The 25760-nt window shown below is 58.0% G+C and overlaps 1 protein-coding gene across 2 annotated transcripts in view; it reads right to left on the bottom strand.

Moving 5' to 3' along the window:
- Positions 1 to 25760, bottom strand: part of CACNA2D2 (calcium voltage-gated channel auxiliary subunit alpha2delta 2) — a 212244-nt gene that overhangs the window by 8359 nt on the left and 178125 nt on the right. Inside the window, exons 5-24 of one of the 2 annotated variants that reach the window (XM_039558859.1) lie at positions 24224 to 24268; positions 17567 to 17705; positions 13877 to 14008; positions 13564 to 13621; positions 11492 to 11542; positions 11229 to 11328; positions 10290 to 10448; positions 9694 to 9801; positions 8920 to 8998; positions 8693 to 8742; positions 7706 to 7795; positions 7301 to 7369; positions 6819 to 6893; positions 6269 to 6343; positions 6024 to 6095; positions 5649 to 5720; positions 5411 to 5472; positions 3900 to 3976; positions 2692 to 2712; positions 328 to 388 (exon numbers count right to left, since the gene is read on the bottom strand). In XM_039558859.1, coding sequence (XP_039414793.1) covers positions 328 to 388; positions 2692 to 2712; positions 3900 to 3976; positions 5411 to 5472; positions 5649 to 5720; positions 6024 to 6095; positions 6269 to 6343; positions 6819 to 6893; positions 7301 to 7369; positions 7706 to 7795; positions 8693 to 8742; positions 8920 to 8998; positions 9694 to 9801; positions 10290 to 10448; positions 11229 to 11328; positions 11492 to 11542; positions 13564 to 13621; positions 13877 to 14008; positions 17567 to 17705; positions 24224 to 24268 — 1595 coding nt within the window. The remainder of the gene's footprint in view (positions 1 to 327; positions 389 to 2691; positions 2713 to 3899; positions 3977 to 5410; positions 5473 to 5648; positions 5721 to 6023; positions 6096 to 6268; positions 6344 to 6818; positions 6894 to 7300; positions 7370 to 7705; positions 7796 to 8692; positions 8743 to 8919; positions 8999 to 9693; positions 9802 to 10289; positions 10449 to 11228; positions 11329 to 11491; positions 11543 to 13563; positions 13622 to 13876; positions 14009 to 17566; positions 17706 to 24223; positions 24269 to 25760) is intronic. The other variant, XM_039558860.1, reaches the window with a different exon arrangement.

Genomic DNA, 25760 nt, shown 5'->3' with positions numbered 1-25760 from the left:
CCCCCCCCTCCCCCGCAGCCAGCACGACTGTATGATGCCGCCGCCGGCGCCTCGCTCGGCAGGGATTTTCAGAAACTATACCTATATATGCACGCGCAGAGGTCGGGCTGCACCGGGTGCATATATAACTGTGCTGGATGCAACCGGGGGGGCGGCGGGGCCGGGGTCCCGGCGGCAGCCCCGCGGCCGAGCGGGCACACGACACACACAGCCACAGGGCACGGGGAGCGGGGACAAGGCACGATGAGGCGAGGATGGGGGCGATGGCGGGGTCGGCAGCGGGGCCGGGGCGGATGCACACCTCGGCAAGCGCACACGCAAAGCTACCTGGGAGCAATGAACACATGTCCCTCCGACTCAAAGCTGTTGGGCAGCAGGTATTCAAAATCTGCAACAGAAAGGGAAGGTTATCCGGCGGGGAGCGGGGACGGGGGCGCCGGGGCCAGGAGGGAGAGAGACGGACAGAGAGAGAGAGAGGGGAGGGAACCAAAAAAAAAAAGAGAAAAAGGCATTTGCTGCTCTTGGTAACAAGAGAGGAAGGAAAAGGCCGTTCTGCTGTTGCTGGCACCGCACGGGAAGGAAGGTTAGAGCCAAATCAGGAGAGGTTTGCCCATCTCGGCTCGAATTTGCTCGGTCGCGGGCTGAAGGCGCGCGGGTGCGTACGCGCGGCCGGTGGCGGGCACGCAGGGACACACAGACACACACACATATATATATGTGCGCACATGTATATATATATATGCATGTTCGGGAGGGCGGGGGGACGTCTCTCTCTCGGGGAAAGGGTGGTGGACGAGGGCGGGGAACCACATGCTGCGCTCCTGGCCGGAGGAGGATCACCAGAACACTCGGTTGTCGGGAGAAAAAATAAAGGGAGTTTTCAGGCATCAACATGGCCAGAGGGGAACCTTGCCGAGGACAGTCCAACCAGAGGCTCCCGCCCTGCTGCAGGGCCGTGCAATGCGCTGATGGGCTCCGCTGCCGGGCACCGGTGCCCCCTCCCTCCCCGGGGCGGTGGTATCCCAATGGGGACGGGGATCCTCACTCGCCCGCCAGCGCACTCCGCCTTAACAGGGGGGTGCAGCCCAGCACATTTGGGGTGTCTCTGGGAATGCCCCCGGCAGAGGAGACAGAGGATGCAGGGCTCAGCTCACGGGGGCGAGCTGGCTTAGGGGGTGCATGGAGGGGTGCTATGGGACACGCCGGGGACAACATCTCCCCCGACGGGCACCGCCACCTCCTTGCCCTCCCGCCAGCTCCTGGTGCATTGCACGGCACAGCCAGAGGTTGGACTGTTGCTCTCTGAGGGCTGGAGGCAGGGGCTGGGTACAAGCCGATGAGAGGAAGAAGAGGAGGAGGAGGAGGAGGAGAGGAGTACAAAACACTCGTACTTGGTCCATCAGCATTGCCATCACAGGGGCGCTGGGAGGAGGCAACTCAAGGCTGATAGAACAGGGCTGAGGGTGACACTTCCACCTCCCCACTGTCCTGCCCGCCTGGCCCGGTCCCTCATGGCCCCTCCTCTGCTGCAGTGCCCCCCCAGCCTGTGCCAGGGAGGGGGTGCTGCCGGCAGGCTGCTGGTGGGTGCCGTGTGCTGGGGGCTGTATGGGATGGAGAGTGGTGGCGGGTCCCATGGGGACCGTGTGTGCTGCGTGTCCCCTGGCCCCCTGTGGGGCTGTGTGGGAGCTGTGGGTCCTGCCTCAGGGGGCCCCTCTGGCATTGAGGGAACGTGGGCCAAATCCTGCCCTGTGTCACAGGGGTGATGTCCTGCTCCACTGCAGGGGGAGACCGACTCCAGCACCTCAGCCTGCCTTGGTGGGACTTTGGGCTCAAACTTGGCTGCTCCCAGGGGCACAGACGGCACCAGGACACCGTACCTTCAGTGGTACAGTACACTGAACCATGCCATGCTGGTCCCCAGGGCAGGGGGGATGGCCACCGAGCAGCTGTGGGGGCAGGCAGTGTGGCACCCCTGGGCTCAGCCATCCCGCGTGCCCATGGGGCCAGGCTCGCTGTCACCTGTGCAGCTGGGAGGCACGGCCCCAGGTTGTCCCATCCCCGTCTCTGCAGAGGGTTCCTGTTTGCAGTCTTTCCCCAAAAAGCCTGTCCCAGAGGCTGATGGCAGTGGTGGATTGGGCCCCCCACCTGCCCCTCCATCCCTGCCACCTTTGGGCACCCACCCCATAGCCCCCTGCTCCCTGCACAGCCCTATCCCTTTCAGGTTGAGTTGTCTTGGGGAGGAGGAAGCAAAGGAGCCAGGAGAGGGGGAGAAGGAGCTGGAGGAGACGAGCGGGAGAAGAGGAGCAAGAAGGGGCAGCCTTGGGGAGGAAGAGCAGGGCATCCAACTAGCTACAAAAAACCTCGTGGATCGAAAACGGCAGTTTCATACGAGATCGGCTCTTGAACGGTATCAAACCAGGTTTGGGAGTGATGCGCAGGGAGGGAGTGGGGATTTTTGTGACAAAGCTCTCATGAACAGAACAAGACATGTTGCTTTCAAATAAAGAGGGAACTGGAGGAGAGGAGGAGGAAGAGGAGAAGGAGAAGGGAGGAAGGGCGAGTTGGTGGCGGTTTGCAGGTTCGGCGTGGCAAACGGGCAGGGAGATGGGCAAGCAGGGGGCTGGGGGGGACTGGACACGGGGCAGGGGACGGGGTGGTGAAGGTGAGTGGTCTGAGACTGAAAATACTTGCCCTTCATTTTGATGTTTGGTACTGTGTGAATCCACCATAGAGAGAAAGCAAGAAAAACAACAAACAAAAAACAACAAACAAAAAAAAAAGGGGTTGGGTGGAAAGGGGGAAGGGGGGCACAAACAATATTTTATTCAATCGATGTTTGAATAAAAATATTGTGTATTATAATCATACCAAAAGGAAACCTCTTGCAAAAAACGACATGAAGAAAAGAAAACAGAAGAAAAAACCCAGTAACAAAAGGAAAAGAAAAGGCCACGGTGAACTAAGAACAAAAAAAATATGCAAAGATATAACTAGAGAAATATATAGATATATATTCAATACTCCAAAGGAAAATGAGAATCAGTAGCAAACAGTTGCAACAGTCTTGATATCAAAATGTCCTCACTGAGTCAGGGGGCATGCATGGCACGGTGGGCAGAACTGGGGAGGACAGGGGGATCCCCCCTCCCAGGGATGGGGACAGCTTGGCCTTGTCCCCACAGGGACACAGGGCTCCTGCCCATGGATGGAGGGGGTGGCAGGGGCTGGATCTGGAGGGGGGCTGGGGTCAGGCCCCTGGGGTGGCCAAGGGGGAGAAATGGGGGGAACCGGAGGGCAGAGGGGAAGGGTCCGGTTCTCCCACAGGGGAGAGGGTCCCTGGGAGCAGCGTGGACCTGAGGTGGGGAAAAGGCTCGGGGGTCAGGGGAAAGAGAAAGAGAGAGAAAGGGGGGCCAGGCTAACACACACGTACACAGATTAATTCCAAACAAAAATTGAAACCAACCGAAACCGAACTCATAAAAAGAATAAATGGCTTAAACCGAAACCAAAGTATCGTAATAAACCAAAGGAAATTAAAGAGATCCATGCAAACTTCCCCAGGCTCACAAATTAACTGGCTGCTACAGTGCCATCCCTCGTCCCCGGGAGGCGAACAGGCAGCGCCTGCCTGCAGCCCCGGGCTGGCATTTTGGGGTGCAAAGCCTAAGGACCAAACCCTGGCCCCTGGGGCAGCCCAGGCAGGCAGCTCGCTTTCCCTCTGTGCGCTCACCTCTACTCATGCCTCTCTTAGCTTTAGTTTTGCTCTTTATTTTGCCTCTCACAGTGATCCCTATAACTTTTCACAAGTCTGCTTTGTGTTTCTCCCCCCGACAGCCATGGACTGGCGTGGGGTGAGGGGGAGTGCGAGAGGGTGGCAGGGAGGGCCAGGGGCTACTTACACTTCACTTGCAGAATCTGGTCGCTGAGGTTGGCCTGGATGTAGTAGGTGCTGTAGGGAGGCAGAACCAGCCCCAGGCTGTGGAAAGGAAGAGCAGACACCTGGTGTAAGGCTTTACACCCACCCAGAATCCTTGGCCAGCTCCCAGTCCCTGCCTGGCACCTGGTGGCAGCAGCTTGACCTAGGCGATGGCAGGCAGCAGCCCTACTGGCCTGCACAGCCTGCTGGGTCCTTCTCTCCAGGAGCTGCAGCCAGCGCTATCCTGAGGCATCCAGAGTCATCCCCAGAGCACCCAGGGTCATCTTGGGGCATCCAGAAATCTGGCATGCAGGGTGTGGGACAGGGGTGGGAAAGGAGATGGCAGGAGGTGGTCCGGGGGCTGCTGAACCCACAGGAGACACTGCCAGGGGGAACTGGACTCCTTGGTGCCAGCTGCAATGGCCACTGGCCTTTGGAGACAGTGGCTGCCAGGTGCTGCCAGGAATAAGCGAGCAAGGACCACATTCGTGACTCTCATCGGGTGTCACATTTGCACCAGAGCCACTGGGATCTGGGCTTCCTCCCTAAACCACCCCTTCAGATAACCCTGTCTGCGCTGGCAGCACGGTCTGGGCATTGCAGCCAGCACGGCAGAGGTGGTGGCACTCCAAAAAGTACATCAGAGGTGGTGGCACCCCAAACCACATGTGTCAGGAAGAGAGTGGTGGCTTTTTTCTGTTCAGTGTTGGTGGCACCCCGTGCTGATGGCATCCCAGGGAGACCCAGGAAATATCTCTGCCACAGAGCAGAGCCATGGGAGCGCAGGGCTTTCATCCTACAGATGTGTCACCTTGTGTCATTGTCCCCTCCTCAGTGGTGCTGCTTGGCTCCAGAGGGGTGACACCATGGGGGATGGGACTGGGGCTGCACTGGGGACACCTGGCAGTGCTGGGTAGTGGCTGTGACCCTTGCTAACCCCTCCTGAGCTGAGTGGCGAGGAGAAGGAGGATAAGGAGGGCACACTGGGCAACAGGGGCCCACACAGCTCCTCCCAGGATGAAGGCATGTGAGTTGTACAGCACAGAAATGACGATGTCAGGGTCTTTCTTATACATCTGCTGGTCCAAACTGGTGCAAACTGGGTGATAAATGCAGAACTTTGCTCTCCTCTGGCTCTAAAGACACTGCCTGTGCTGCAGGGTGGGCACATGTCACTGTCACCCACCCTAGAGCAGGCAGGGACCTGCGTGAACCCTGGCTGGGCAGACAGGTGGTGGCAGGGGTGGCACTTGTCTGGCCCCTTGCATGTCAGCCCTGCAGCCAAACACTGGCAGGCAGCACTTTGAGGAGTGCCCTGTGTGTAATGCCTGTGTGCAATGATGTGACAGTGCATTTGCAACCCCACCACCCATGGGACACATCCCCCCTGGTGGCCTCGGGGACTTTGGGAGCTGCAGGCACAAGCCCCAGCCCTGTGCTAGTGTGGGTCCAGCCAGCACAGGGCAGTCTGGGTGCGCTGGCAGCGACACTCACCTGTAGTTGGTGCTTTTGATGGGAGCCCACGTGTAGGTCCGGAACACCTCATCGATGTATTGCTGTGGGTCAGAGGGAGCCAGTCAGGCCTGGGCGGTGCCAGGACTCTGCTGGCATGGTGACACAGGGCCCTGGCTCCCAGCCCGGTGCCAGACACAGCCCCTCATCCCCACTGCTGGTTCTGGGTGCTCAGCACAGCGACAGTTTCAGCCATGATCCCCTTCCCCTGCTGTGTTACCTCGTCCAGGGACTTGATGAGGGTCTTGATGAACCTCTGCCCGTCATTCCCATCAATCATGCTTCTTCGGATCTGTGGGACACAGAGGAGACAACTGAGGGCCACAGAGCCCAGCCATGCACCTGGGGGCACCTACCCCAGTGGGGTGGCACTGGGGACCTGTGGGGTGCAGGGTTAGCAGCCCAGGGAGGTTCATCATGCTGGCACCCAGGGGAGAGTGACCCAGCTCCTGTCCCCGCTGTGGCTCCGTGGGAGCTGTGCCAGGCCCCTGAGGACGAGACACTCCCCAGGGCAGGTTGGAGGGGCTGAGTGCCCTTAGCAACTGCAGATGAGGGGGCCAGCCTGTGCCCCAAAAGCTGCCCCTAGTCTGCTCACCTCCTCCTTGTTTTCATCCTCCAGCTCAGCATCCAGGAAGTCCAGCGTCACTGGCTCACGGAAATTGATGATCTGCAGGAAGAAAGGGAGAGCCAGGGAAGGGCTCAGGGCTCCCGCAGCCACTGCTGAGTCCAGACTAATTCATCACAAACCCCACAATTAGCGCCTCAGGACCCTGGGAAGCCGTGTGTCCCTCAGGGCCTGGCTAATCCCCCTGACTGCCATCCCTTCAGGCCCCTCCTCACCTGGGGCTGCAGGTTGGGGTGCAGCAGGACGTAGCCGTTCAGGTCGATGGCGAAGACGTAGCCATTGGCCCCCAGCTGCAGGAGGACAGGAGGAGGGGTGAGGCTGACCAGGTGGCTCTGTAGCATGACACTCTGAACTGGTGTGAGCACCCTCAGCTCTGCAGGCAGAGCTCACCCCACGTCTCCCCCAGGGCTCAGCATGTTCTATCCAGCTGTTTCTATTCTCAGGACAATGCAATCTCTCACACCTGGGGTGAGAGTTTGGCTCTGGATTTCTCCCACTGCTCCTTTCCCCAGGCCTGTAAGGTTTATTCCCTGCTGACCCTACAAGGGTTTTGGCTCTGCTCTGGGTCCCAGAGCATAATGCAGCTTTGATCCCTGCTCTCCTGCCTGTCCCAGTCCCTGCCTGCACCCATGGCTCCTGCTAGGTGCCAATACAGCTGAAGTGCTCTGGAGTGCTGGGGCACAGCCTGGGGCTCCCATCAGAGGGATTCCACACCAGGATCAGGCAGTGCAGGGCAGGCACAGAGGAGAAGGGGCCCCCACGCACGTTGTAACGCGGCGTCAGCCTCTTGATGTCATTGAGAGCCACATCAATCCCCATCACGCCCAGGATGAGCTGGTTCTGGAAGGAAATGCAGGGAGGAAAGTGAGTGGGAACAGGGCTGTCACCCTGCCACCACCAGCATGGGGACAGGGAAACAGCAGGATGGACTTCTCCCTCTGGGGATGTGTGGGTCAGATTTGGATACTGCAGGGGCACAGGGTGGGATGTACCAGCCCCCCAGCAGCCCCCCAGAGAACACTGCACCCCCCAGGAACTTGCAGCTGTCAGCTGTCCCCATTGAACTGTGAGAGCTAGCCAAGGCCATTTTGGGTCCCGGGGATGGCAGTCACCCCTGGTGTCACCCCAGGGATGCCAGTGTCCCCCCTGCAGCCATGCACCCATCACCAGGGCACCTTCCCTACCCCACAGTGGCCCTGCACCAGGGCTCCCAGTGCAGCCAGGGCAGGGGCAGCAGAGTCTCCTACCTTCCTGTCACTGCTGTCCTCCGTCAGGTTGAACACTGGCAGCGTTCCTGTCACCACCAGGCCCAGCCCCTGCACAAGCACAGGAGGATGTCCCATGGCCCCTCACTCTCCTCAGGACCCAGGGCTGGGGGTGGGCAGCAGAGGGGGTTTACTCCCCCAACAGGGGAGATGGGGCACGTGCTGTGCAGGACCCTGGGGCTGGTGTCCCCATCCACCTGCACCCTGGAGTTGTGTGGGACCCCAGGGTCAGTGTCCCCAACTGCCCCCTGGGACTGGTGTCCCCACCCACATGCCCCTCGGGGCTGTGCGGAACCCAGGGGTGAGGGTCCCCACCTGCACCTGGGGCTGTGCAGGACCCTGGGGTTGGGGGTCCCTCCCTGCACCCCAGGGCTGGAGGGTCCTTACCAGGGCATCCTGGTAGACATTGGTCCACTGAACCTGCTTGGCTCGGTTCCCAGCCAGAACCATGGGTCTGCCCAGCACATCCAGGTACTCCTGCAGGGACATGGGACAGGGGAAAGGATGATGTGGGAGCCAGATGTGTCCTTGCTCCAGCCCGGTGACACCCTTGTCCCTATGCACACCCCGGGAATATTAATGGCATGAGGCCCCCAGCTGCAGGCTGAGCTAGGGGAGGGGGCTTGGCAGGTACCAAGCCTGGGGGTACTGGCTCCAGCTGGGACCCCAAAAAGCCCATTAAGATGCAAACAAGGTGCTGCTCACCACTGGCCATGCACAGGCAGGGCAGGGGCTGCCCAGGCAGCACCAGCCAGAGCCCCCCAGCTCCCAGCCATTCCCGGGGCTGGGATTGCTCCATCATGCCTGGACCATGTCACTACTGTCTCCCTGGCTGCCACTGCCAGCCTTTTGGGATCTTCTCCTGGGGCAGGTTTCCCTTTTCCTGTCTCCCCTTTGCCAAGGCAAGATCTCTGGGCAGGGAGGCGCCCGTGCCACAATGCCAGCCCTGCCCTGAGGGGCTGCCCTGCTTGGGGACCTTCATCACCTGCCCTCATGGCACCTCGTGCACATCCGATAAAGAAAAGGGGCAGAGAAGGAGCAGTGAGAGGAGGTGTGGGGCAGACAGGACCGGCTCTGCCGAGCTTGGCCCTGCCCACACTCGCTCCCTGCCCGCGCTCAGTTCTGCTCTGTGCTGATTAACGCCTGATGTTTCATAATTAGTCACTCAAAAGGCAGCAGGTCCATGGGGAGCTGCAGAAGATGAATTACTTATTTCAATAGCACAGGGCCTGGCTGAGGGCTCAGCTCGGCTCCCCAGCTCGCTGCCACACTCGCTGCCAGGCTGTGGGCTGTCCCCAGTGGGGCTGGGGCTGCCTGAACTCGCCCCCAGGCAGCGCAGCCGGGGCGGCTCTGCCTGCCTGGCTCCGGCCGTACCTGCGTGTTGATGCGGATGGCGCCGATGGAGGGGATTTCAAAGTAGTAACCTTGGAAAAGAAAGAGAAAGGCAGCTGGAGACCCAGCTGTCCAGCACTCTGGCTGCCCTGCTGCCCATCCCTCCAGGGCTGCAGGCAGTGCTTTGCTGGTAGTGGCGCACGCTGGATCCGAGGGGTGAGCCCAGCACCCCGCAATCCCCCGTGCCACTGGGTGCCAGCCCCGCTCACCTTTGTTGGCACAGGCCATCCACTGCAGCGGGGTCACATCGTAGTTGTGCTGCCCCACGGAGAAGGTGAAGACCCGCACCTGTGGCAGAGTGTGCACTGAGGGCCATCCACTGGGCACCCTTGTTTTCCACACCCGGTGCTCCCAGCCGATGGCAACCTCCCCAGGGACAGTGTGGCATTGCCTGCCAGGGCCCACAGAGAGTGTGCAGGTGGACAGGAGACTCCTGCAAGTGCTGGCTGTGCTGGCAGCAAGGGAGTCCCTGTCTCTCCTTGCCTGGCCCCAGCCAGTCCTGTCCCCCAGCATCACTGTGTTGGCCCAAGCCACCTACCCCAGTGGTCCTCGCTCTGGGGCATCACTGCCCCCAGAGAGGTCTGTGCTCTCTGAGGGTGATACATGGGCCAGAACCTCCCCCACCCCACAGGTTTCCAGGTACTGGGCAGCAATGGGGACCTTCCTGCTGGTTTGTCTGCCTGCCAGCAGTCCTGTCTCCATACTTGGGGTGTGCTCCTCTCAGGGCCAGCACTCAGGGAGCCCACCAGCCCCACTCCCTCCCCAGCATCCCACAGTGTGCCTGGTCCCATGCCTCCTTCACAGCAAGGTGGGAGTCAGCTATAAACCCACTACCAGGGCAGCGGCTCAGTGCAGGAGCAGGGTGTTGGGGAGGGAGGATGGCGAGGAGGTAAATGGAGCAGAAGCCAGCAATGGAGCTGGAGTGGCCATCTCCCCCCACAGTGAGCAGCCCCAGCCCAGCACACAGCCCCACAGCCTCTCACCGTCTTATTGGGCCAGTTGTACTTCTCAAAGACGTCCTGCACTCGGTCCTCACCGCCGTCCGTGAACATCATGATCATCTTGTTGCAGTTGGCACGTGTGATGTTGGACTGTGGAGCAGACACAGCACCTGAGGCCATACCTGGAGCCAGCAGTGCTGGGCACAGGGCTGGATGCAGCCAGGAGGGCTGGCCCCAACTCATCTCTTCTCAGCCCATTTCTCTGGGGCGAGGGTGATTGGGGTGAATGGGCAGGAGGAGGGATGTTGTCAGCTGGGGAATGATGTTGTGGCTAATGCCCCTTGGCACCTAATAGCACCATTCATCTTTATTTTGCCTCTGGCACAGCATCTGGTTGGGTCTGGCCCCTCCACCCAGCCCTGCTAACTTTGAACAACCCAGAGGGGAGCAGCACCAGCAAAACCTTGGCTACAGCATGCCAGGAGGTGGGATGTCTCCCCCAGCATTGACAAGGAGCACAAGGAGCCCACTGCAGAGCAATGCCCCAAGCACAGGGCAGCAGCCAGGCACTCAGAGCTGTCCCGTTGTCCCCAGCACCCACAGGTGCACCCAGTCCCCCAGCCCAGCCCCCAGCTCACGTTCTGCAGCTGGTCGAAGGCGTACTCAAAGCCAGCCTTGTAGTCCGTTGTGCCCTTGGCCACCATGCCCTGCACGTCCTCCTTGAACACCTTCTTGTTCCGGATGTTGGCCTGCACCAGGTGCTTGAAGCACGACACCGGCTTCGCCTTTTCATTGAACTGGGAGGTGAAATGGAGGGGAGTGGGTCACAGAAAGGGGACAGGGCAGACACCAGCAGGCACAAGCCACTCATCACACTCAGCTTCCATAGGCGGCAGGTGACCCAGATGTGTCCCACATCCCAGGGAGGGCTGATGCGGAGGCGGAAGCTTGGCTTGGGACAAATCCAGCACTGAGCTGCATGGTGTGGGTGCTGGCAGTGCAGGGCTCGCCTGCACCCTCACTTCTGCAGGACCCCCCAGCTTGTGCAAGCAGCTGTGCTGTGCTGTTCTGTGCTGTCACGGGGAGCAGGTGCTGCCTCTCACTTACGGCTTCATTTACTGGCAGTGGGGCCCATTCATTAGGGGAGCAGTGATCCAGAAAACGGAGCCAGGCCAGACACGTTAATTAGCGCCGGGTGCTGGTGGCCAGACAGGGGAGGGGCACCCAGCAACGCACAGATGTGGTGGCACGGCCACTGTGCTGCGTAAGGTCACAAGCTGGTGACATAGCCATGGGGTGCAAGGTGTCAGTGGCTGGTGATGGACAGGAGGTGGCTGGTTGGGATCACCCCAGGAACATCTCTGCCAAATGTCCCATGATGGGGGCAGCTTTTGCACGCCGAGCCCTGAGCAGCCATTTCCTTGCTTATGCGCAGGTGTGTGGTTAAGAAGACAAAAAATGGTATTTCTGTGTGCAGACCCCTTAGCCAGGTGTGTGTGGGGGGCAAAGGGCTCCTGTGCTGTGGAGCTGGGAGGTGCCTGGGGACACAGCCCTTCCACTTGCCCCATGGCACTCACCGAGGCCACATTGACATAGTCATCATCTGAGAGGGTGTCCAGCATCTCATAGACCGAGGTCTTCATCAGCTTGAGGGTGAGGCCGCTCACGCTGCCACTCCTGCAGGAGACAGCGGTGCTGGGGGCTTGGCAGCGAGGGAGCACAGGGCTGTGCTGTCCCACACAGCTTCCCTGTGGCCACTGGTGGGACAGTGGCACCTTGGCGAGCTGTGTCACCATCCTGGCCTGCCTAAGCCCGGCCATGGCCCCCACCATGTACTCACACATCCACAATGATGACCATGTCCTTTGGGGAGGAGGCACCTTGGATGTACCTGTGGGGTACAGAGTGGAGTCAGCAGGGTGGACTCATTTTGGGGGGGGACCCTGACTCTGCTGGGAGCCCCAGGCACCCAGGGCTGCGGTGACCCCGTGGTGAGGAGCAGGGACGAGGCGGCTTGTGGGCAGGTGGAGGCGAGGACACGGCTCCTGGGGCACAGCGCAGCAGACGGCCAGTGCCTGCCGCTGCGCACCGTGTCAGCCTAACGAGCTCTAAATGCTAAACTCTTCCATCATCACAGGCCCTTTCCTGCGTGCTGATTATGCTGACACACACATCCATATTAAGATGCTATTTACCCCCCTGGTAGATTTAAAGGCCAGGCTGATTACATTATTTTTAGCTACGAGGAGGAAAAATAATAACACTACGTAAATCTTCCCCAGTGAAAACAATTAGGGAACCCTTCCTCACCCTTTGAAACACCAGGTCCTGCTCTCAGCCCTGCTGTGCCATCCTGTGTGGGAGGGGGTGGCACAGTGCTCAGCACCCATCCCCAGGCACAGCCCCGCCTCACCATCCAGTTGCATGAGGCCTGATCCTGCCGTGGCTGAAGGCCAAGGGAGCCTCATTATTGGCTTGATCAGGATCAGGCCTTGTGTGAATTAATTAGTGTGTTATTAGTATCAATTACTCACCACTACTGGGGAGGACTGGGGAAGGGGCAGGCTCTGATTGTTAATCCCAGGGCCTGATGTTCCCTAATTAGAAGTGATTACCTGGGTGGGATGCAGGATGCTGGCACATGGGGCCCTCCTGACATGGGTGCAGCATCCCTCAGCAGCTTCCTCTCATGCTGGGGTGCAGGATGGGCAGCTGCCAGCCTGAGAAGGGGCTCTTGAAGCCTCCCCTGCCCCCAGGGCTGGGCTGTCAGTGTTGCACAGAGCCCAGCTAAGATGCTGCCCATAATGGGCTGTGGCAGCGCATCCATCTCCGGCTGCCTGGCTCAGATGAATATCCTGGGCTCAGCAGGAGACGGCTGTGGCTAATGGGGCCATTCATCAGGGGAGGGGAAGGCAGGCGAGTGGCACCCGTGGCCCCACGGCCGTGGCCAGGATCGTGGCCCCGGAGCAGCGAAGGCTGTGTCCTGCATGGGACCTCAGTGTGAGAGCAGGAGAAGACCCCGAAGGGGGGTTGTTCCCCAGGGTGTGCTGTCCCCCAGCACAAAGGGTGCTGCTGCTCCTCCATGGCTGGGTGGACAACCAGGTGGCCAGCCTGGCTAGTGGGCAGGGAGCTGAGCTCAGTAGCCCCCATATACATCAGCAGCCCCTGCCCCAAACCAGCCTTCCAGTCCCCGCTCTGCAATAACCTGCACAGACACCCCGGCAGGGAACAGTTAATAATTAATGTTGAGCAATCAAAGGCAATTAACCATAGTAGCAAGGCCATTAATTTTCTGTCAAGGAGAGGGGGCAGCTCCCGATATGCGCAGGGGGCCAGGCAGGGGGATGATCCCTTGGGATACAGGGCTCCCTGGGCATGTGCCAGAGGCCTGTTCCCACTCTCCTCTCCACAACTGCAGTTTTAGGCAGCAAGTGAGGGCAGGATGGGGCTGTGGCTCCCCCAGCTCCAGCTGATAACCAGCAATTCCACACCAGCACCTCCAGCTGGGCTAAGGGGAGCCCATTCAATCCCACCTCACTTGGTGTGGGCTAAATCACTGAGCCACAGCCTGGTGCTGCCTGCCCGTTCCTCACCCCATCCTCCCAGCTCATGGTTTCCAAGCTAGCTGCTACCTCATTTGGATGGGAATGCTGGCCAGGACTGAGTGCCGGCAGCCATGGCTGTGGTAAGGCGGCACAGGGTTCTCTCCACACTTTCATCTGCACCCAAGGATTTATCTCTCCATCCTGCTGTTTTTCCAGGAAGAGGGAAGGGGAGAGGGAGCCAAGTGCCACAGCTCAGATGCCCCTGCCCATTTTATGGTGTCCCTTTGCCAGTGCCAAAATGAAATGAAAAGGGGAGGGAGCTGATTGCTCCCAGCCAGGACCTCCTCCCTGCCCAGCACCCCCTTACCAGGGCCGCCGGCGCACATCATAGAGGTCGATCTTATTGGGGGCTCTCCATGGGGTGGCTGTGGAGAGAAGGCAGGTGGTGAGCAAGGCAGGGCTGTCTTGGGGTGGGGGACATGAGGGACAGGGCAGAGGGATGCCCAGGGCTGAGGAAGCAGCAGGCTCAGGTGGGGAGCTCACACCAATGGGTTTTGGCACAGTACGGTTACACGTGTCACACCAGGCCCAGGGGATTGCTCATCACATCTAACAGTGAGAGGGCCTTGGCTGCCCTTGGTCCCAGCCCCTCTGTCCCACAGCCTCTCCCTGCCACGCACCAGGGTAGTAGCGGGTGACACCGGTGGCGCTGCCGAAGACCTGCCAGAGCAGGGAGGGATCCTCCTTCCGGTTCTCAATGAAAACGTCCTCCAGGGCCTGTGTCCAGTTCAGCTCGTTGAGGATGACGGTGGCTGCGGGATACAGAGACAGGGGTGGGTGGGTTGAGGGAGCAGTGGAGCTGGGGGTGGGCTGAGGGGTGATGGGGACTGTGGTGTCCCCATGTGATGGCAGGGAGGGAGAGGTGTGTCCCCCTCCGCCACTTCCCAAGAAGAAGCACACGGGGGCTTTCCAGCTTCTCCTACATCCCCTCGACCCCCTCACTGCCACAGGGCTCCAGCACCACCCTGCTGTCCCTTGTCCCCAGAGAAATGAGCCACTCTTCAGGGCTCCCCAGAGTGCTCACTGTCCCCACCTGCTCTGGGGCAGACACAGCCATCACTGGGGACAGCTGGCCTGCCATCTCACCGCCTTCCCAGCAAAACTCCCTGTGAAAACCTCACTCCCCAGGGACAGTCAGCAGCTGGGAAACCCAAGGCTTGTGTCCCCATGGGCCGTGTGGAGCCTCTCAGGCCCACTCTGCATTCCCACTGGCCCTGCACCTGACACAAAAGCAATTAAGATGCTGGCAAACAGCAGTTTTAAATTACTCAGCCATTAAAGCAAAAGATAAGCTGCCAGCAGCCCTAGCCTGTGATTAATCAAGGGGGGCTGTCAGAGCACGGGGGGGGGCCTGTGTAGTGTGGCAGGTACCGGGCTGGCAGGGAGCTGGGATAGCACCTCCCTGTGCTCACAGGGGGACCCCAAATGCTGTGGGATGGGAATCCCACAATGACCACTGGTGCTGGGTTGCCCCAGGACTGCAGCATGGAGGAGCCAGTGGTGGGTGCCACTGCAGGAGCAAGGAGCCAGCAGCACCCTGAGACCAGGCACTGATGCCTCCTGGGGGACCCTCAATGCGTTTTTGGGGTGCAAGAACTCTCAGGAGCACCCCATCTCTTTAGCATTGGGCAAAACAACCCAGTGTGGTGCTGCAGGGGAGCCAGTGTGCATTTGAGGAGTATATTTTGCTCTCCTAAGCCTTCCTCCCACACCTGTCCCCCCTGGAAACACCATCATCACCCGTTCAAGCCTTCACTGTGGTCCCAAGGCACTGGCAAGATGTGGGTAGGTTTCACCCAGGATGAATCCTGGATCCCTCTATCCCAGCATGACTGCTGAAGAACTGTCCTTCCCTCAGGCAGCCATGCCTTCAAACCATGATTTACTCTATCCGTATCTCCCCAGCCATTCCTCAGCACTGTGCACACACACAGCGCTGCTATCTGGGCACTTAAGATGATTTCTTGTTTGGCTCTGCCACAGGATGTGGTTTTTCCCAGAAGTGGCTATGAGCTGGCTGTCAGGCTGCTGCCTGCCTGGAGCAGCCCTGGGCAGTACTGCCAGCCTCAGGTGGGCACTGGGCTGGGCCCTGACACATCCATGATATCCCTGGCAACACCTACACCCCAGAGCCTTGGGGCCCATCAGCCACACCAGTTGCTTGTACTGAATGCAACTCCTATATCCTCTCTGTGCTGTAACACAGCCCTTTTATTATCTCTGAGCTCAAACGCAGCCCCTACACCTTTCCTGGGCATGAATGTAGCCCCCATATCGTCTCTGTGAACAAATACAGCCCCTATGCTCTTGCCGTGTGCAGAGTGATAAAGCTTGTCCATGGCGGGGATGGCTCCTGTCCCCCCTCAGTCGAGGCCAGAGATGCCAGCCCCACTGGTGACATCCCCGTCCCTGTCCCCATCAGAATAAGCCCAGCCCCGCCCTGCCCGCGAGCGATTGCAGATTTAATTAAAAATGGCACTGTAAATAAAACACATATAGGATGTAATTTGTGTGTGTAGCGAGGGGTGACGGCGGCGGGCGTCGCCGCAGGGTTTAATTAGCGTGCCAGGCAGCGATAGCGCCTCTCCGCCGGTCCCACCGGGACACGCTCCCGCCCACAGCTCTGCGGGGACTCGCCACACTCACTGCTGTCCCTGGCAGGACAGGGTGGCCCCGTGCCCTCACCCCAAACCACTCTCTGTGGAGCAGCAGTTGCGGACCCTTGCCTGCACCCTGGATTTCCAGAGCACCCTGATGTGGCTGGACGTGGCCTGATCTCTGTGCTCACACACTCTGTGCCTGTGGCTGCACCCCTTTCTGGTAAGGGGCATTGGGAGGGTGTCCCTGCACTGTGACCCCCCATTGCCACATCCCCTCTCCAGCATCCCTCTCTGAGCAGCTGTGAGTCCCTGGAGCACGTTAATCTCCAGCTTGCTCTCGTCCCAGGGCTCAGTGGGGTGATTTATGTGGCCGTGGTGGAGCTCCAGCCGTGGCGTCGGCTGGCGAGCAGGGCTGAGGAGGAACGAATATTTCATCGTGCGCAGCCCACCCGGCTCGCATGATGTGCTTCATTAGCTGCCTGCCCTGCGCTAGCTGGGTAATAAAACTAATTGCAAATTTCTAATCCACCGCTGCCTCCGCGGTGAAATCATCGCACCGACGCGGCTGCGAGCGGGAACGCTCCGCTCGCGGCAGAAACAGGAACTCGGCCCCCATCACCACCATCACCACCCAGGAGACCTCAGCAAGTGCCGCCGAAACAGAGGTGTGGAGGCAGTGGTGCCTTGGGTGCTGTGGGGCAGCCGGGGATGCTCATGACAGCAGGGTCTGGGGCTGGGCACAGGATGCGGCCCGCGGGTGCTGGAGGATATCCTCCAGCTGGGAGCGGTTCCAGCTCGGTGCCGAGCAGCCACTAGAGGGAAATGGAGACCGACTGTCACCGTGTGCCACCGCAGCAGGGCGAGGTACCGGAGAGATCTGAAAGCTCGGGGACCGGCACACCGCTCGGTGGGGACTGAAGCTGGCGTGGCACATCCTATCCCATCCGCCCGTCCCTCCCTCCCTGCCCGCTCCCGGGCTGGCCCAACCAGCCATCCCCGTTTCTAGATCAGCCTGTGCCCTCCGGCAGCCACAGGGGCACGGCTGCAGGGCTGACACCGCCTGCATGTCCTGGCAGCAGGGGCTGCCCCGGGATGGTAACACACTGTCCTGCAGCCACCATTGGCTTCCTGCGGGATTGTAGCTCCTTCTTCTCCCTTTTCATGACCTCAGCCCCAAGTAGGCTGAAGACAGGCAGCATCCCCGCTTCGCCCTCTCCCACTGCCCAACCACATCTCACTCCCTTCTACAAGCAGGTCAGTGCTGCTGCCTCTGTAGGTGCTTCTGCACAGAGCTGCTCCATCCCTCTGAATGTCTCTGGCACCCGCTCTGAGCCTCCTTGGGCTTTGCTGGTTTCTTCTGCAGGAGGATGAGAGCCATGTGGGCACAGCTGAGCTTCACCCTGTGCCATAATCACCACCTCTCCTTTGCTCCCCATCCCCTCCCTAATAACTCCTAATCCCTGATCTGCCTCTTTTGCCTGTGTTGAGCCCTTGAGGGTCCCTGGGGAGAGACATATTGTCACCTCGGTCCTGATACAGTGACTCTGCCTCGTTTCATTGCCTGCCCATCTGGGAGCCAGCCTGCCCTGGCACCAAGACCCAGTTGGGGTGCCCAAAGGTGATGGTCCCTGAGGTTGCAGTGCTCCAGGCAAGAGAGGTGGATGCCCAACCAGGCAGTGCAAAGCAGAGAGGATGAGGAGGGGCACTCACAGCCTTTGTAGATGTCCGTGGGGATCTGCACAGCAGCGTATGAATAGTTAACCTTGGTCTTGAAGTTGTCATCATCAGTGAACTCCAGCTTCAAGGAGTTGGACTTCTCCCTCTCGATCTCTTCTCCATCGGGATCGTCCTGGGGAAGGAGCAGAGCACATGGGGTCACCCAGGGTTCCAGCCCTGGATGAATGGTGGGAATGCCATCACCTGAAGCCCATCACCAAATGCTCCCTGGGGTGACCAGTCCTGCTGGCTCTCATGTGGATTTGGCCTGCAGGCTGTGCCAGAGCTCGTGGCACAGGGGACCAGGTGCCAGGAGCGGGTGGGCACAAAGGGGAGTGCCAGTTGCCCCTTGCCTCTCCAGCTTTGGTAGCACAGCAGGTATTAAATCAGACATAGGAAAAAAAAAATCAAAAAAAGGCCTTGAAAATCAATTAGCAGCAAAAGGCAACTATCAAAGAGCAAATTAAAACGGAGTGCAGCTTAGCGCTCTGTCAATAAGCAATGCAAACAGTATTTAATTACGGTGGAGAGACGGCGAATTCCCCACTGCTGGTGCTGGAACACATTCCCTCACCTTCCCAGCCCTCCTCTCCATTCCCCAGTCCTGCTGCCAGCATGGCACTGAGGGTAAAATCCCTCTGGAAAGGCAGGCAGGGCTGAGCTGGTGCAGGCAGAACAGCTGGGTGGTTGCAGACAGGGGACAGGGTGGGAGCTGAAACATGAGGCCATGTGGGGAAAAGTGAGAATGGGGGTGGAGTCACTACAGAGCTGGAGAAATTGCCTCAGCCACCCCACCAGGAGCAAAGAAACCCAGGAGAAGGTGCTGGCTCTGAGCTGCCCATCCTGCCACGAGCCCAGCAGCTGGGGAAGGCTGTTTGCAGCCAGCTGTGGGATGCTCGGGGTAGAAAGGAGGGAGAGGAGGATGCTGCAGCACCTGCTCTTTGTGCTCCTGGAGCTACATCTCTGCTGAAGAGGGCAGAGATGCAGAGCTGCCTGCCCCAACCACAAGCAGGGGCAGGCAACAGTGCCAAGCCCAAGCTGGGATAGACACCTGGAGGGATGGCCCACGCTGTCCCACAGCAAAGTACCATGACACCAGGGGACACCAGGGGACACCAGGAGTAGGGGATGGTCCCATCCTGCTGTCCTCAATGGCCCACTGCGAGTATCTCTGTCACTGATCAGGCTCCCCTTGACAAAACCCAGGCAGCAAATACCTGAATTTCTCACAGGAAAAGCCATATATTTAAAGGAAAACGATGTGTTTGGGAAATAAACTATGAAGCTTGTTTAACACCCATCCTGGTCTCCTCCCCTTTTCCCCTTCACAGATTGACATGGAGAAATGTCACCTCCCCTGCAACAGCTCCAGCCGGCCACTAAGGTGCTGACATTCCCATGACATTGAGAGGGGTGGCCAAACCATTCGCCACAGCTCGGGAGAGTAACAGGATTGATATGCAAGGTTTGGGTTTAATTCCAGCCGATGGATTGTGAGTGTAAACACACTGCCCAGCCGACCCCTGTGCAGGGGCTCCAGCTGCCCAGAAAGATGCTGAATTCAACTACGGCCGCAGTAGCCAAGCAGGAGGCAGGCAGGGACTGTTCCCAGCTCCCTGGAGCCATGTTTCTGAGATCAAAATCCAGATTATGCTCTCAATTTCATATAAATCTGGAGAAAAGGCATAAAACTGACTGCTGGAGCCTCTGCAAAGCCGTGATGCTGCAGCAGAGGCCATGGGCTACCCAGAGAGTGGATCTGGCCCCAAGCCTGCTGTCCATGGGGGCTCAGCTCTCTGGGGGAAAGCACACACCATAGTTCATCCCTGCAAACCTCTCCAAGCACCAGTGATACAGAGGTGCCTGCTGAAAACAGGCTTTGGGATAACGCTGTGGCCTGAGGGCATCTGCAGCACCGAAAACTCTGCTTTGACACTAAACCCTTTTTTCCTCAACCCAGAAAATTCCTGGTGACAGCTCCCCATCCCTCCCCATCTCAGATCTGCCGGGCACCCTGCCACAGCCCATCCGCTGCCCCTGCCACCACCAGCAGCTGGAAAATCCAGCTCTCCCTCTTTCCCCCACGCTGGCATGGCTATTCCCCACTTAATCGGAGCTGGAACTACTGTATATAATTACTGCTCCTCTGTTTATCATTATTCCGTGATCTCACCCACTTCTGAGGGGCTAATTTGTATGCTGCCAGCTTTGGCGCTGTCTGGCTGCTCTCATTCATGGAGCTGTAAAGAGGCACATGTATAGATCTTGGGGACAAATATACAGCTATCTATACGTGGGGCACTTCATGCATCACTGACACCTATATGGCAAACAGACCTGCAGAAAGAGCTACGTTTGTCCTTTATCCATAAATCCCCCAACCTCAATCAAGTTATTTCTGTTTAGGCCAGGCTGAATTTGGCCCCTGAAAGGGGGTAATTTCCAGCCACATGAAGGCAGGTGAAGCTGTCACCAGCCCAGGCCGGGAGGGGAGCATCTGGGATACAAGGAGACACTTTGGGAAAGCTGAGGGAAGAAATTCTGCATTAAATTTAAATTAGAGCAAAGCAGATGATTCAAGTTCTCCTGAATTTACATCGCTTTAACTGTGAGCATCTCGGCAGGCCCCCAGCCAGATCTTGCAGCATTCCTCATCATTACATTTCAAAAGAACTTGGAAACATCTATTTATCTGTTACAGTATGTACAACGTAACGCAAATAGATGCTACAGTTTGAATATATTATTTGCTACACACCATTAGAAATCGACTCCACAGTGATATATCAATATGATACGTATTTACTGCTTCAGCAAGAAGTCATCACGCCCTGAGAGCTTTTGCCATCTCCAGTGCTTTCACAGCTGGGCTGTCACTCACATTTTCTCTTCAGTCTCCGGAAATGACAGACAGGGGACAAAACCCAGAGATGCCCCAACACCTGGTGAGCACCAGCAGCGCCACCCAACAGCTTTCCTGGAGGCTGCCATGCTCTGGGCAAGTGCCTGCCCTCTGTCCCATCCAGGCTGGTGCTGGCTGAGGAGAGCCAGGGCAGCAGGACTGTCGTGGCCCCCAGGGTTTGGAGCTGCGGATGGAGCTGGGGACGTGACCTGGTGCAGCAGCGATGCCTTGTCCCTGGCAGCTCCAGCAGATGCAAACACCCCTGTTCATTGCTCATCTCCATGGGAACCAGCCATCACAGCTAATGATGGCTGCTTAAACGGCAGCCCCGATGACAAACGCAGAGCTGATCTGGCCACAGCATCCCGGCAGCATCGCTGCCTCCCCTGGCCTGCCCCACGCAGCCTGGTCGGGAACACACCGCACTGAGATCCCTTCTCAATCTCCCAGGGGCACCCATCCATGCTAAGTCGGCAAAGGCCAGTGAAATATTCATATCAACATGCTGTGATTCTGCTAATAATGGATATAAATGCCAGCCCCCATCACATGGCTGAGAAACTCCAGGCCTGTGCAGAAGGGTCTTTCTCCTTAAATATATCAGTTTTTCCTGAAATGCGGTGATTTAATGCCAAGGAGGGACGTGATGTGCTCTCCAGCCACATTCCTGCTTTTACAGCAGCCCAGGTTATAAATAACAATCAGCTTCTCCCGCCAGCCTGCTCCCCTATCCCCCTTCACTTTTTTTTAATCTTTGCCAAAGGTACTGTTTAGAGATCTTTCTAGACCATTTATTTTTAAATTACCAGCCAGAGGAGAGAAGTTAAAAAAAATAGAAAAAAAAAAAGAAAAAAGGCAAAAGAAAGAAACTTCTGGGGCTGATAGCTTATCATGAGGAAATCCAAATGTCACATTAGTTGAGAAAGTTGGAAGATTAAATTTTCCAACACCCTTCATCTGCTGCTGCTGACATTTAGGGGCCTTTTTTCCCCCCTCCTCCCTCTCCTTGCCGCATCTACTGAGCAGGGTGAGCAGTGAGAGGGGCGAGCAGAGAGTGGGCAGCCCCAGCATCCCCTGCACCAGAGGGGGCTGAGGCTGGCATGGAGCCTCCCACCATCAGCCCCTCGCTCTCAGCCCTCCCCAGGAGCTCTGGAGGGTGCTGGAGGGTGGGTGGGCGCTGGAGGGCTGACCTTGGGGCCAGGATACCTTCACAAAGCTGTGCTGTTTTCCACCTGAGTACAGTACGTCCCAGCCTCAGCTTTGACGAGCATCATCCCCTGCCATGAACACAGCACAAAAGATGGAAAATTCCTTTATTTCTGTGTTGTTCTGCCTGTGACACCCAACTGAGACCATCTGCTGATTTCAACACTTCTCCCCACATAAACCCCATGGCCCTTGCTAGTGGGGAAAGGTGAAAACTTTGCTTCTGCAAACATTCTGAGAGCCTTGAGGACCCCTGGGAAATTTTTTCTCATGTTCCCATTTGTTAAAAACCACTTGGAAATCCAAAGTCTGTTTAGGGAGATAGTGGAGCTGAGGTGCAGGCAAAATGATTAGGAAGCTCATTTCCTTCTCACTGCAGTTAAAGCCGGTGTAAGGCTTGTGAATAAGCCCCAGTTACGGGGAGCAGCCATTGTCCATCAGCACCAACTCTGGCTCAGCTACATCCTGCTCCATTTAAATAGAAAAACTGAAGCTAAATAAAGAAAGGATGGAAAGAGCACTATTACGTTCCATTCAGACCTTCTGGTATCATCTCCCTCCTTTTTTACTTCAGCAGCATCTTCTTTTTTTTCCCCATTATTTTTGTTGGAATTAAATTTGCTGGGATTTCACTGGCAAGGAAGCAACAGCACAGGTAGGGAAGTGCCCTTGCTGACAAACCCACATACCTCAGCAACAGGACACCCCCACTTTTGCAATTTTGCTTGTTATCTCCCCAGGACTAAACTGATGTGTCTGGTGATGGACTTGCAGGGCTGTTCCTCCTTGACAACATGTCAGCTCCTCCAGGGAGGGACCAGGGATGAGGGAGCTGAGCCCTGCATCCCTCAGGGACACTGTGCCATGCCACCACCATGCATAGCTTCTCCCCAGTGTCCCATGTACTGGAAGGGCTCCATGGGCACAGCTCCGAGGTTGAGATGCCTCCTATTCCCTCATCCTGCCGAAGGTGACCAGGGTGGCGGGGTGTGCCACTCAGGGGAACAGCGGGCATGGGGACATCCAGCTTCTGTCCCCTGCCCTGCAGCAGTGACGGCAAAAGCCCAGCCCAGCCCAGCCCGATGGATGCATTAGTCCTGCTCCTCATGGCCTGGGCTGGGAGTTGCCCTGCTCCCCAGGCTGTCTCCTCCTGCCTCAACCGCCAGCCAGTTTTTCCTTCTCTTCTATCCAAAATCCGCTTTAATGTATTTTAAGCCCATTAGCTCCATCCTCTCCAGAGCAGCCACGGCATGATCCTCTCCTCCCTCCTTTGGTAGCTCCCCCAGGCTGGGGAGGGACAGGAGACATCCTCTGCATCCTCAGATCTGAATGAGTGGGACTGTGGGCAGGGAGACCTGCTCAGGAGAGCAAACGCCCTCCACTCCGGTCACAGCATCTGCCCGACCTCTCCTTCCCACCTCCCCCCTCCCTCCGTGGCTGCTTCCCTTGTCACTGCCTGGGGACAATGGCACTGGCAGTTAGTCAGTAACTCAGGTTTGAAGGCATCCATCCTCCACTCCAGCCTGCTCCTGCTCTGCTCTGGGGCATAAACTCCCAGGTGGGTTGAGAGGAGAGCAAAGGTCAGTGCAGCGCATGTCACCCAAGCTGGTGGGACCCCATCAAGCCCAGATCCTCTCCTCCCTTCTGCAAAGGGCCTTCTAAATGCTCTTGGGATCACCTGAGTGTTATTTTCGGATGAGGCCATGTGATTTGCAAGTGGTTTGCTGCCAACACCATGTCCTGTCCCGCTGTGTTACCGTCTCTCGCTGGCACATCTGCTGCCAGGTCTGCCTTGGGACAAGGACCAGTTCTGGTGCACCAGCATTGGCTGGGGCTGTCCCCAAGGCTGCACCCTGCTGTGCTTGGGGCTCCTGGTCAGCTCCAAGGACTCTGCTCAGCAGCCTCATGCCAAGAGCATCACTGACCTGACAGGCCCCTATTTCGTAGGGATCCCGCAGCACAGTGTAGGAGCTGGGTGACCTGGCAGCAAAGTGGGGTACCCCAGGGCAGAGCGGGGTGCTGCAGGGCAGAAAGCACTGCTGGTGGAGCTCCCTGTGCCCATGGCACAGCACCTGAGTGAAATCACCGTCACCACGAGGAGGAGCTGGCAAATGCCAGCTCTCTTGGGAGCGCCGGGAGCGCGGAGCTGATGGGGCTGTAGTTAAAGCACTGATTGCCAGAAATCACAGGATGGCTGTGCTCAGAGCAGGGCAGAGAATTAGATTCAGTCTCTAATTAAAGGTTTGCTCTTCATTTGAATTTCAGATGCCAGCTTTAATTTTAGAAACTTTTGCAGGCAGCAGAGCGACCTGCCCACCTGCCGGCTGCCAGGCCCGGTGCTCGTGGACAGATGTCACCATGGCTCAGCTGGGGGGACATGGCTGCACACCGGGCACTTGCTGCCCACTGCAGAATCTGGTTACACCAGCTGTGACAAATGCTGTGCCATGACCCCTGGTACAATGCTGGGACACACTGGCAAGGGGCCCAGCACTAGGCCAGGGTGGTGGCTGTGCCAGAGATTCCACAGAGACAGTACTCACATATTCAGTGTCAGCCTTGGAGTCATAGTACTCGATGTCTTCCTCCTGCAGAGAAAGGGGAGAGCTGTTAGTGCCAGTCAAGGACAGGGATGGGAGAAGAGTCCCTCCCCTGACTTGCCCCCTCAGCACCTCTGCCATGCTGTTGGCAGCCACCACATTGCTGGGGACTGAACCCTTCCCAGCCCATGCTGTCCTTGGGACATGTTCAGGACCTCACATCCTCCACATCCACCCTCGGAGGACTGGCCATCGCCTGCCATGCTTCCCTCTGCTCATGACTGCTGTGAGCCACAGCACTGTGGGGCCATGCACAGCCTCCACCACAGCCAACAGCCCCGTGATGGTGACATCAGTGTGACTGTGGCCTCTGCACTGTCACCAGGTGCAAGCCTGTGCCACATCCCCACAGCCAGGGTGCTCTGGTTCTGTTGCAAACATCAGGAGCCACAGAAGAGCCAGGTATAGGCAGCGTGGCAGGCAGCAGCCCTGCAGCCGCCCAGGCCCTCTCCCTGCACTGCAGGAACATGGAGAAAAGTGTCCTTGCTTCCACAGAGAAATGCACGTCCTTAATTTGGGGTATTTAGAGCCTATTTAAGCAGAAAGGTCTGCTTGGATTCCTCTTCCCAGAGTGTCAGGACGCGAGACAGCTGATAAAATTCCTGAAGAGGCAATTGGGAGAGCAGAGATGCTGTCACAACAGCGTTCCGTGTACCATCAGAAAGGGTAATTAAAGGGCACTCGGAGACTCTTCCCAGCGTGCCGGGACCGAGCGTGATGCCGGCACACCGGCAGCCGTCCTGGTGCTGACACGTCTGCCAGTCAATCAGCATCAGCAGCCAACCAGCCTTCCCCGGCACGGCAGCGCCTTGGGGTGATTATTGCTGTTGTTACCTAACGAGGAAAGTGATCTGGACCCCGAGCAGAAACACGGCCAAAACCTCAATGGCACTGACTGCACCCCTGCCTGCTCCTGCTCTGCTGCTGCCTGTGCCGCACCCGGCCTGGACACAGCCTTGTGCCAGGCACGGTGGCACCGTGACATCCACGCCAGCCTGGTCGCGGGTTTGTGCTGGAGAAAGGGAGCAGCAGGTGTGAGAAGCTCTCCAGGCAGCCGGCAGCACCCATTCCGCCACCCTGGCCCCACTGAGTGCTGGCAGTCACTAACCCCTCACCGGCATTACCCTCTAGCCACAAATCTGCTCCCCAGAGGGGTTTGCAGTGGCTTCTCCCAGCTTCCCAAGAGGTGGGAAAGCCCCTGGAGCTGATCTTGGGGACATCGACAGCAGGGGATCCCGGCAGGCTGCGCAGCCGATGTCTCCCCAGGATGGTAATTGCAAAGGGCAATTCCTCCTGAGAAGAGGGACCGTCACTTCTTCCGCGGCCTCTGCGACTCTTAATGATTGCGATAAGACAGCACCGGGAAGGGAAAGTGAAAAAAAAAAAAAATTGACGCAGCATCTTCCAATTTCTGTTATTAAAAAGCCCAGTCATTAAGGGAACGCACTTATTAATTATCTGTGATTTGTTGTGAAATGCT

The sequence above is a fragment of the Corvus cornix genome, chromosome 12 (assembly GCF_000738735.6).
Source record: "Corvus cornix cornix isolate S_Up_H32 chromosome 12, ASM73873v5, whole genome shotgun sequence".
Classification (NCBI taxonomy): domain Eukaryota; kingdom Metazoa; phylum Chordata; class Aves; order Passeriformes; family Corvidae; genus Corvus; species Corvus cornix.
Note: the sequence above shows the minus strand (reverse complement) of the source record. Positions and strands in the feature narration are given on the sequence as shown.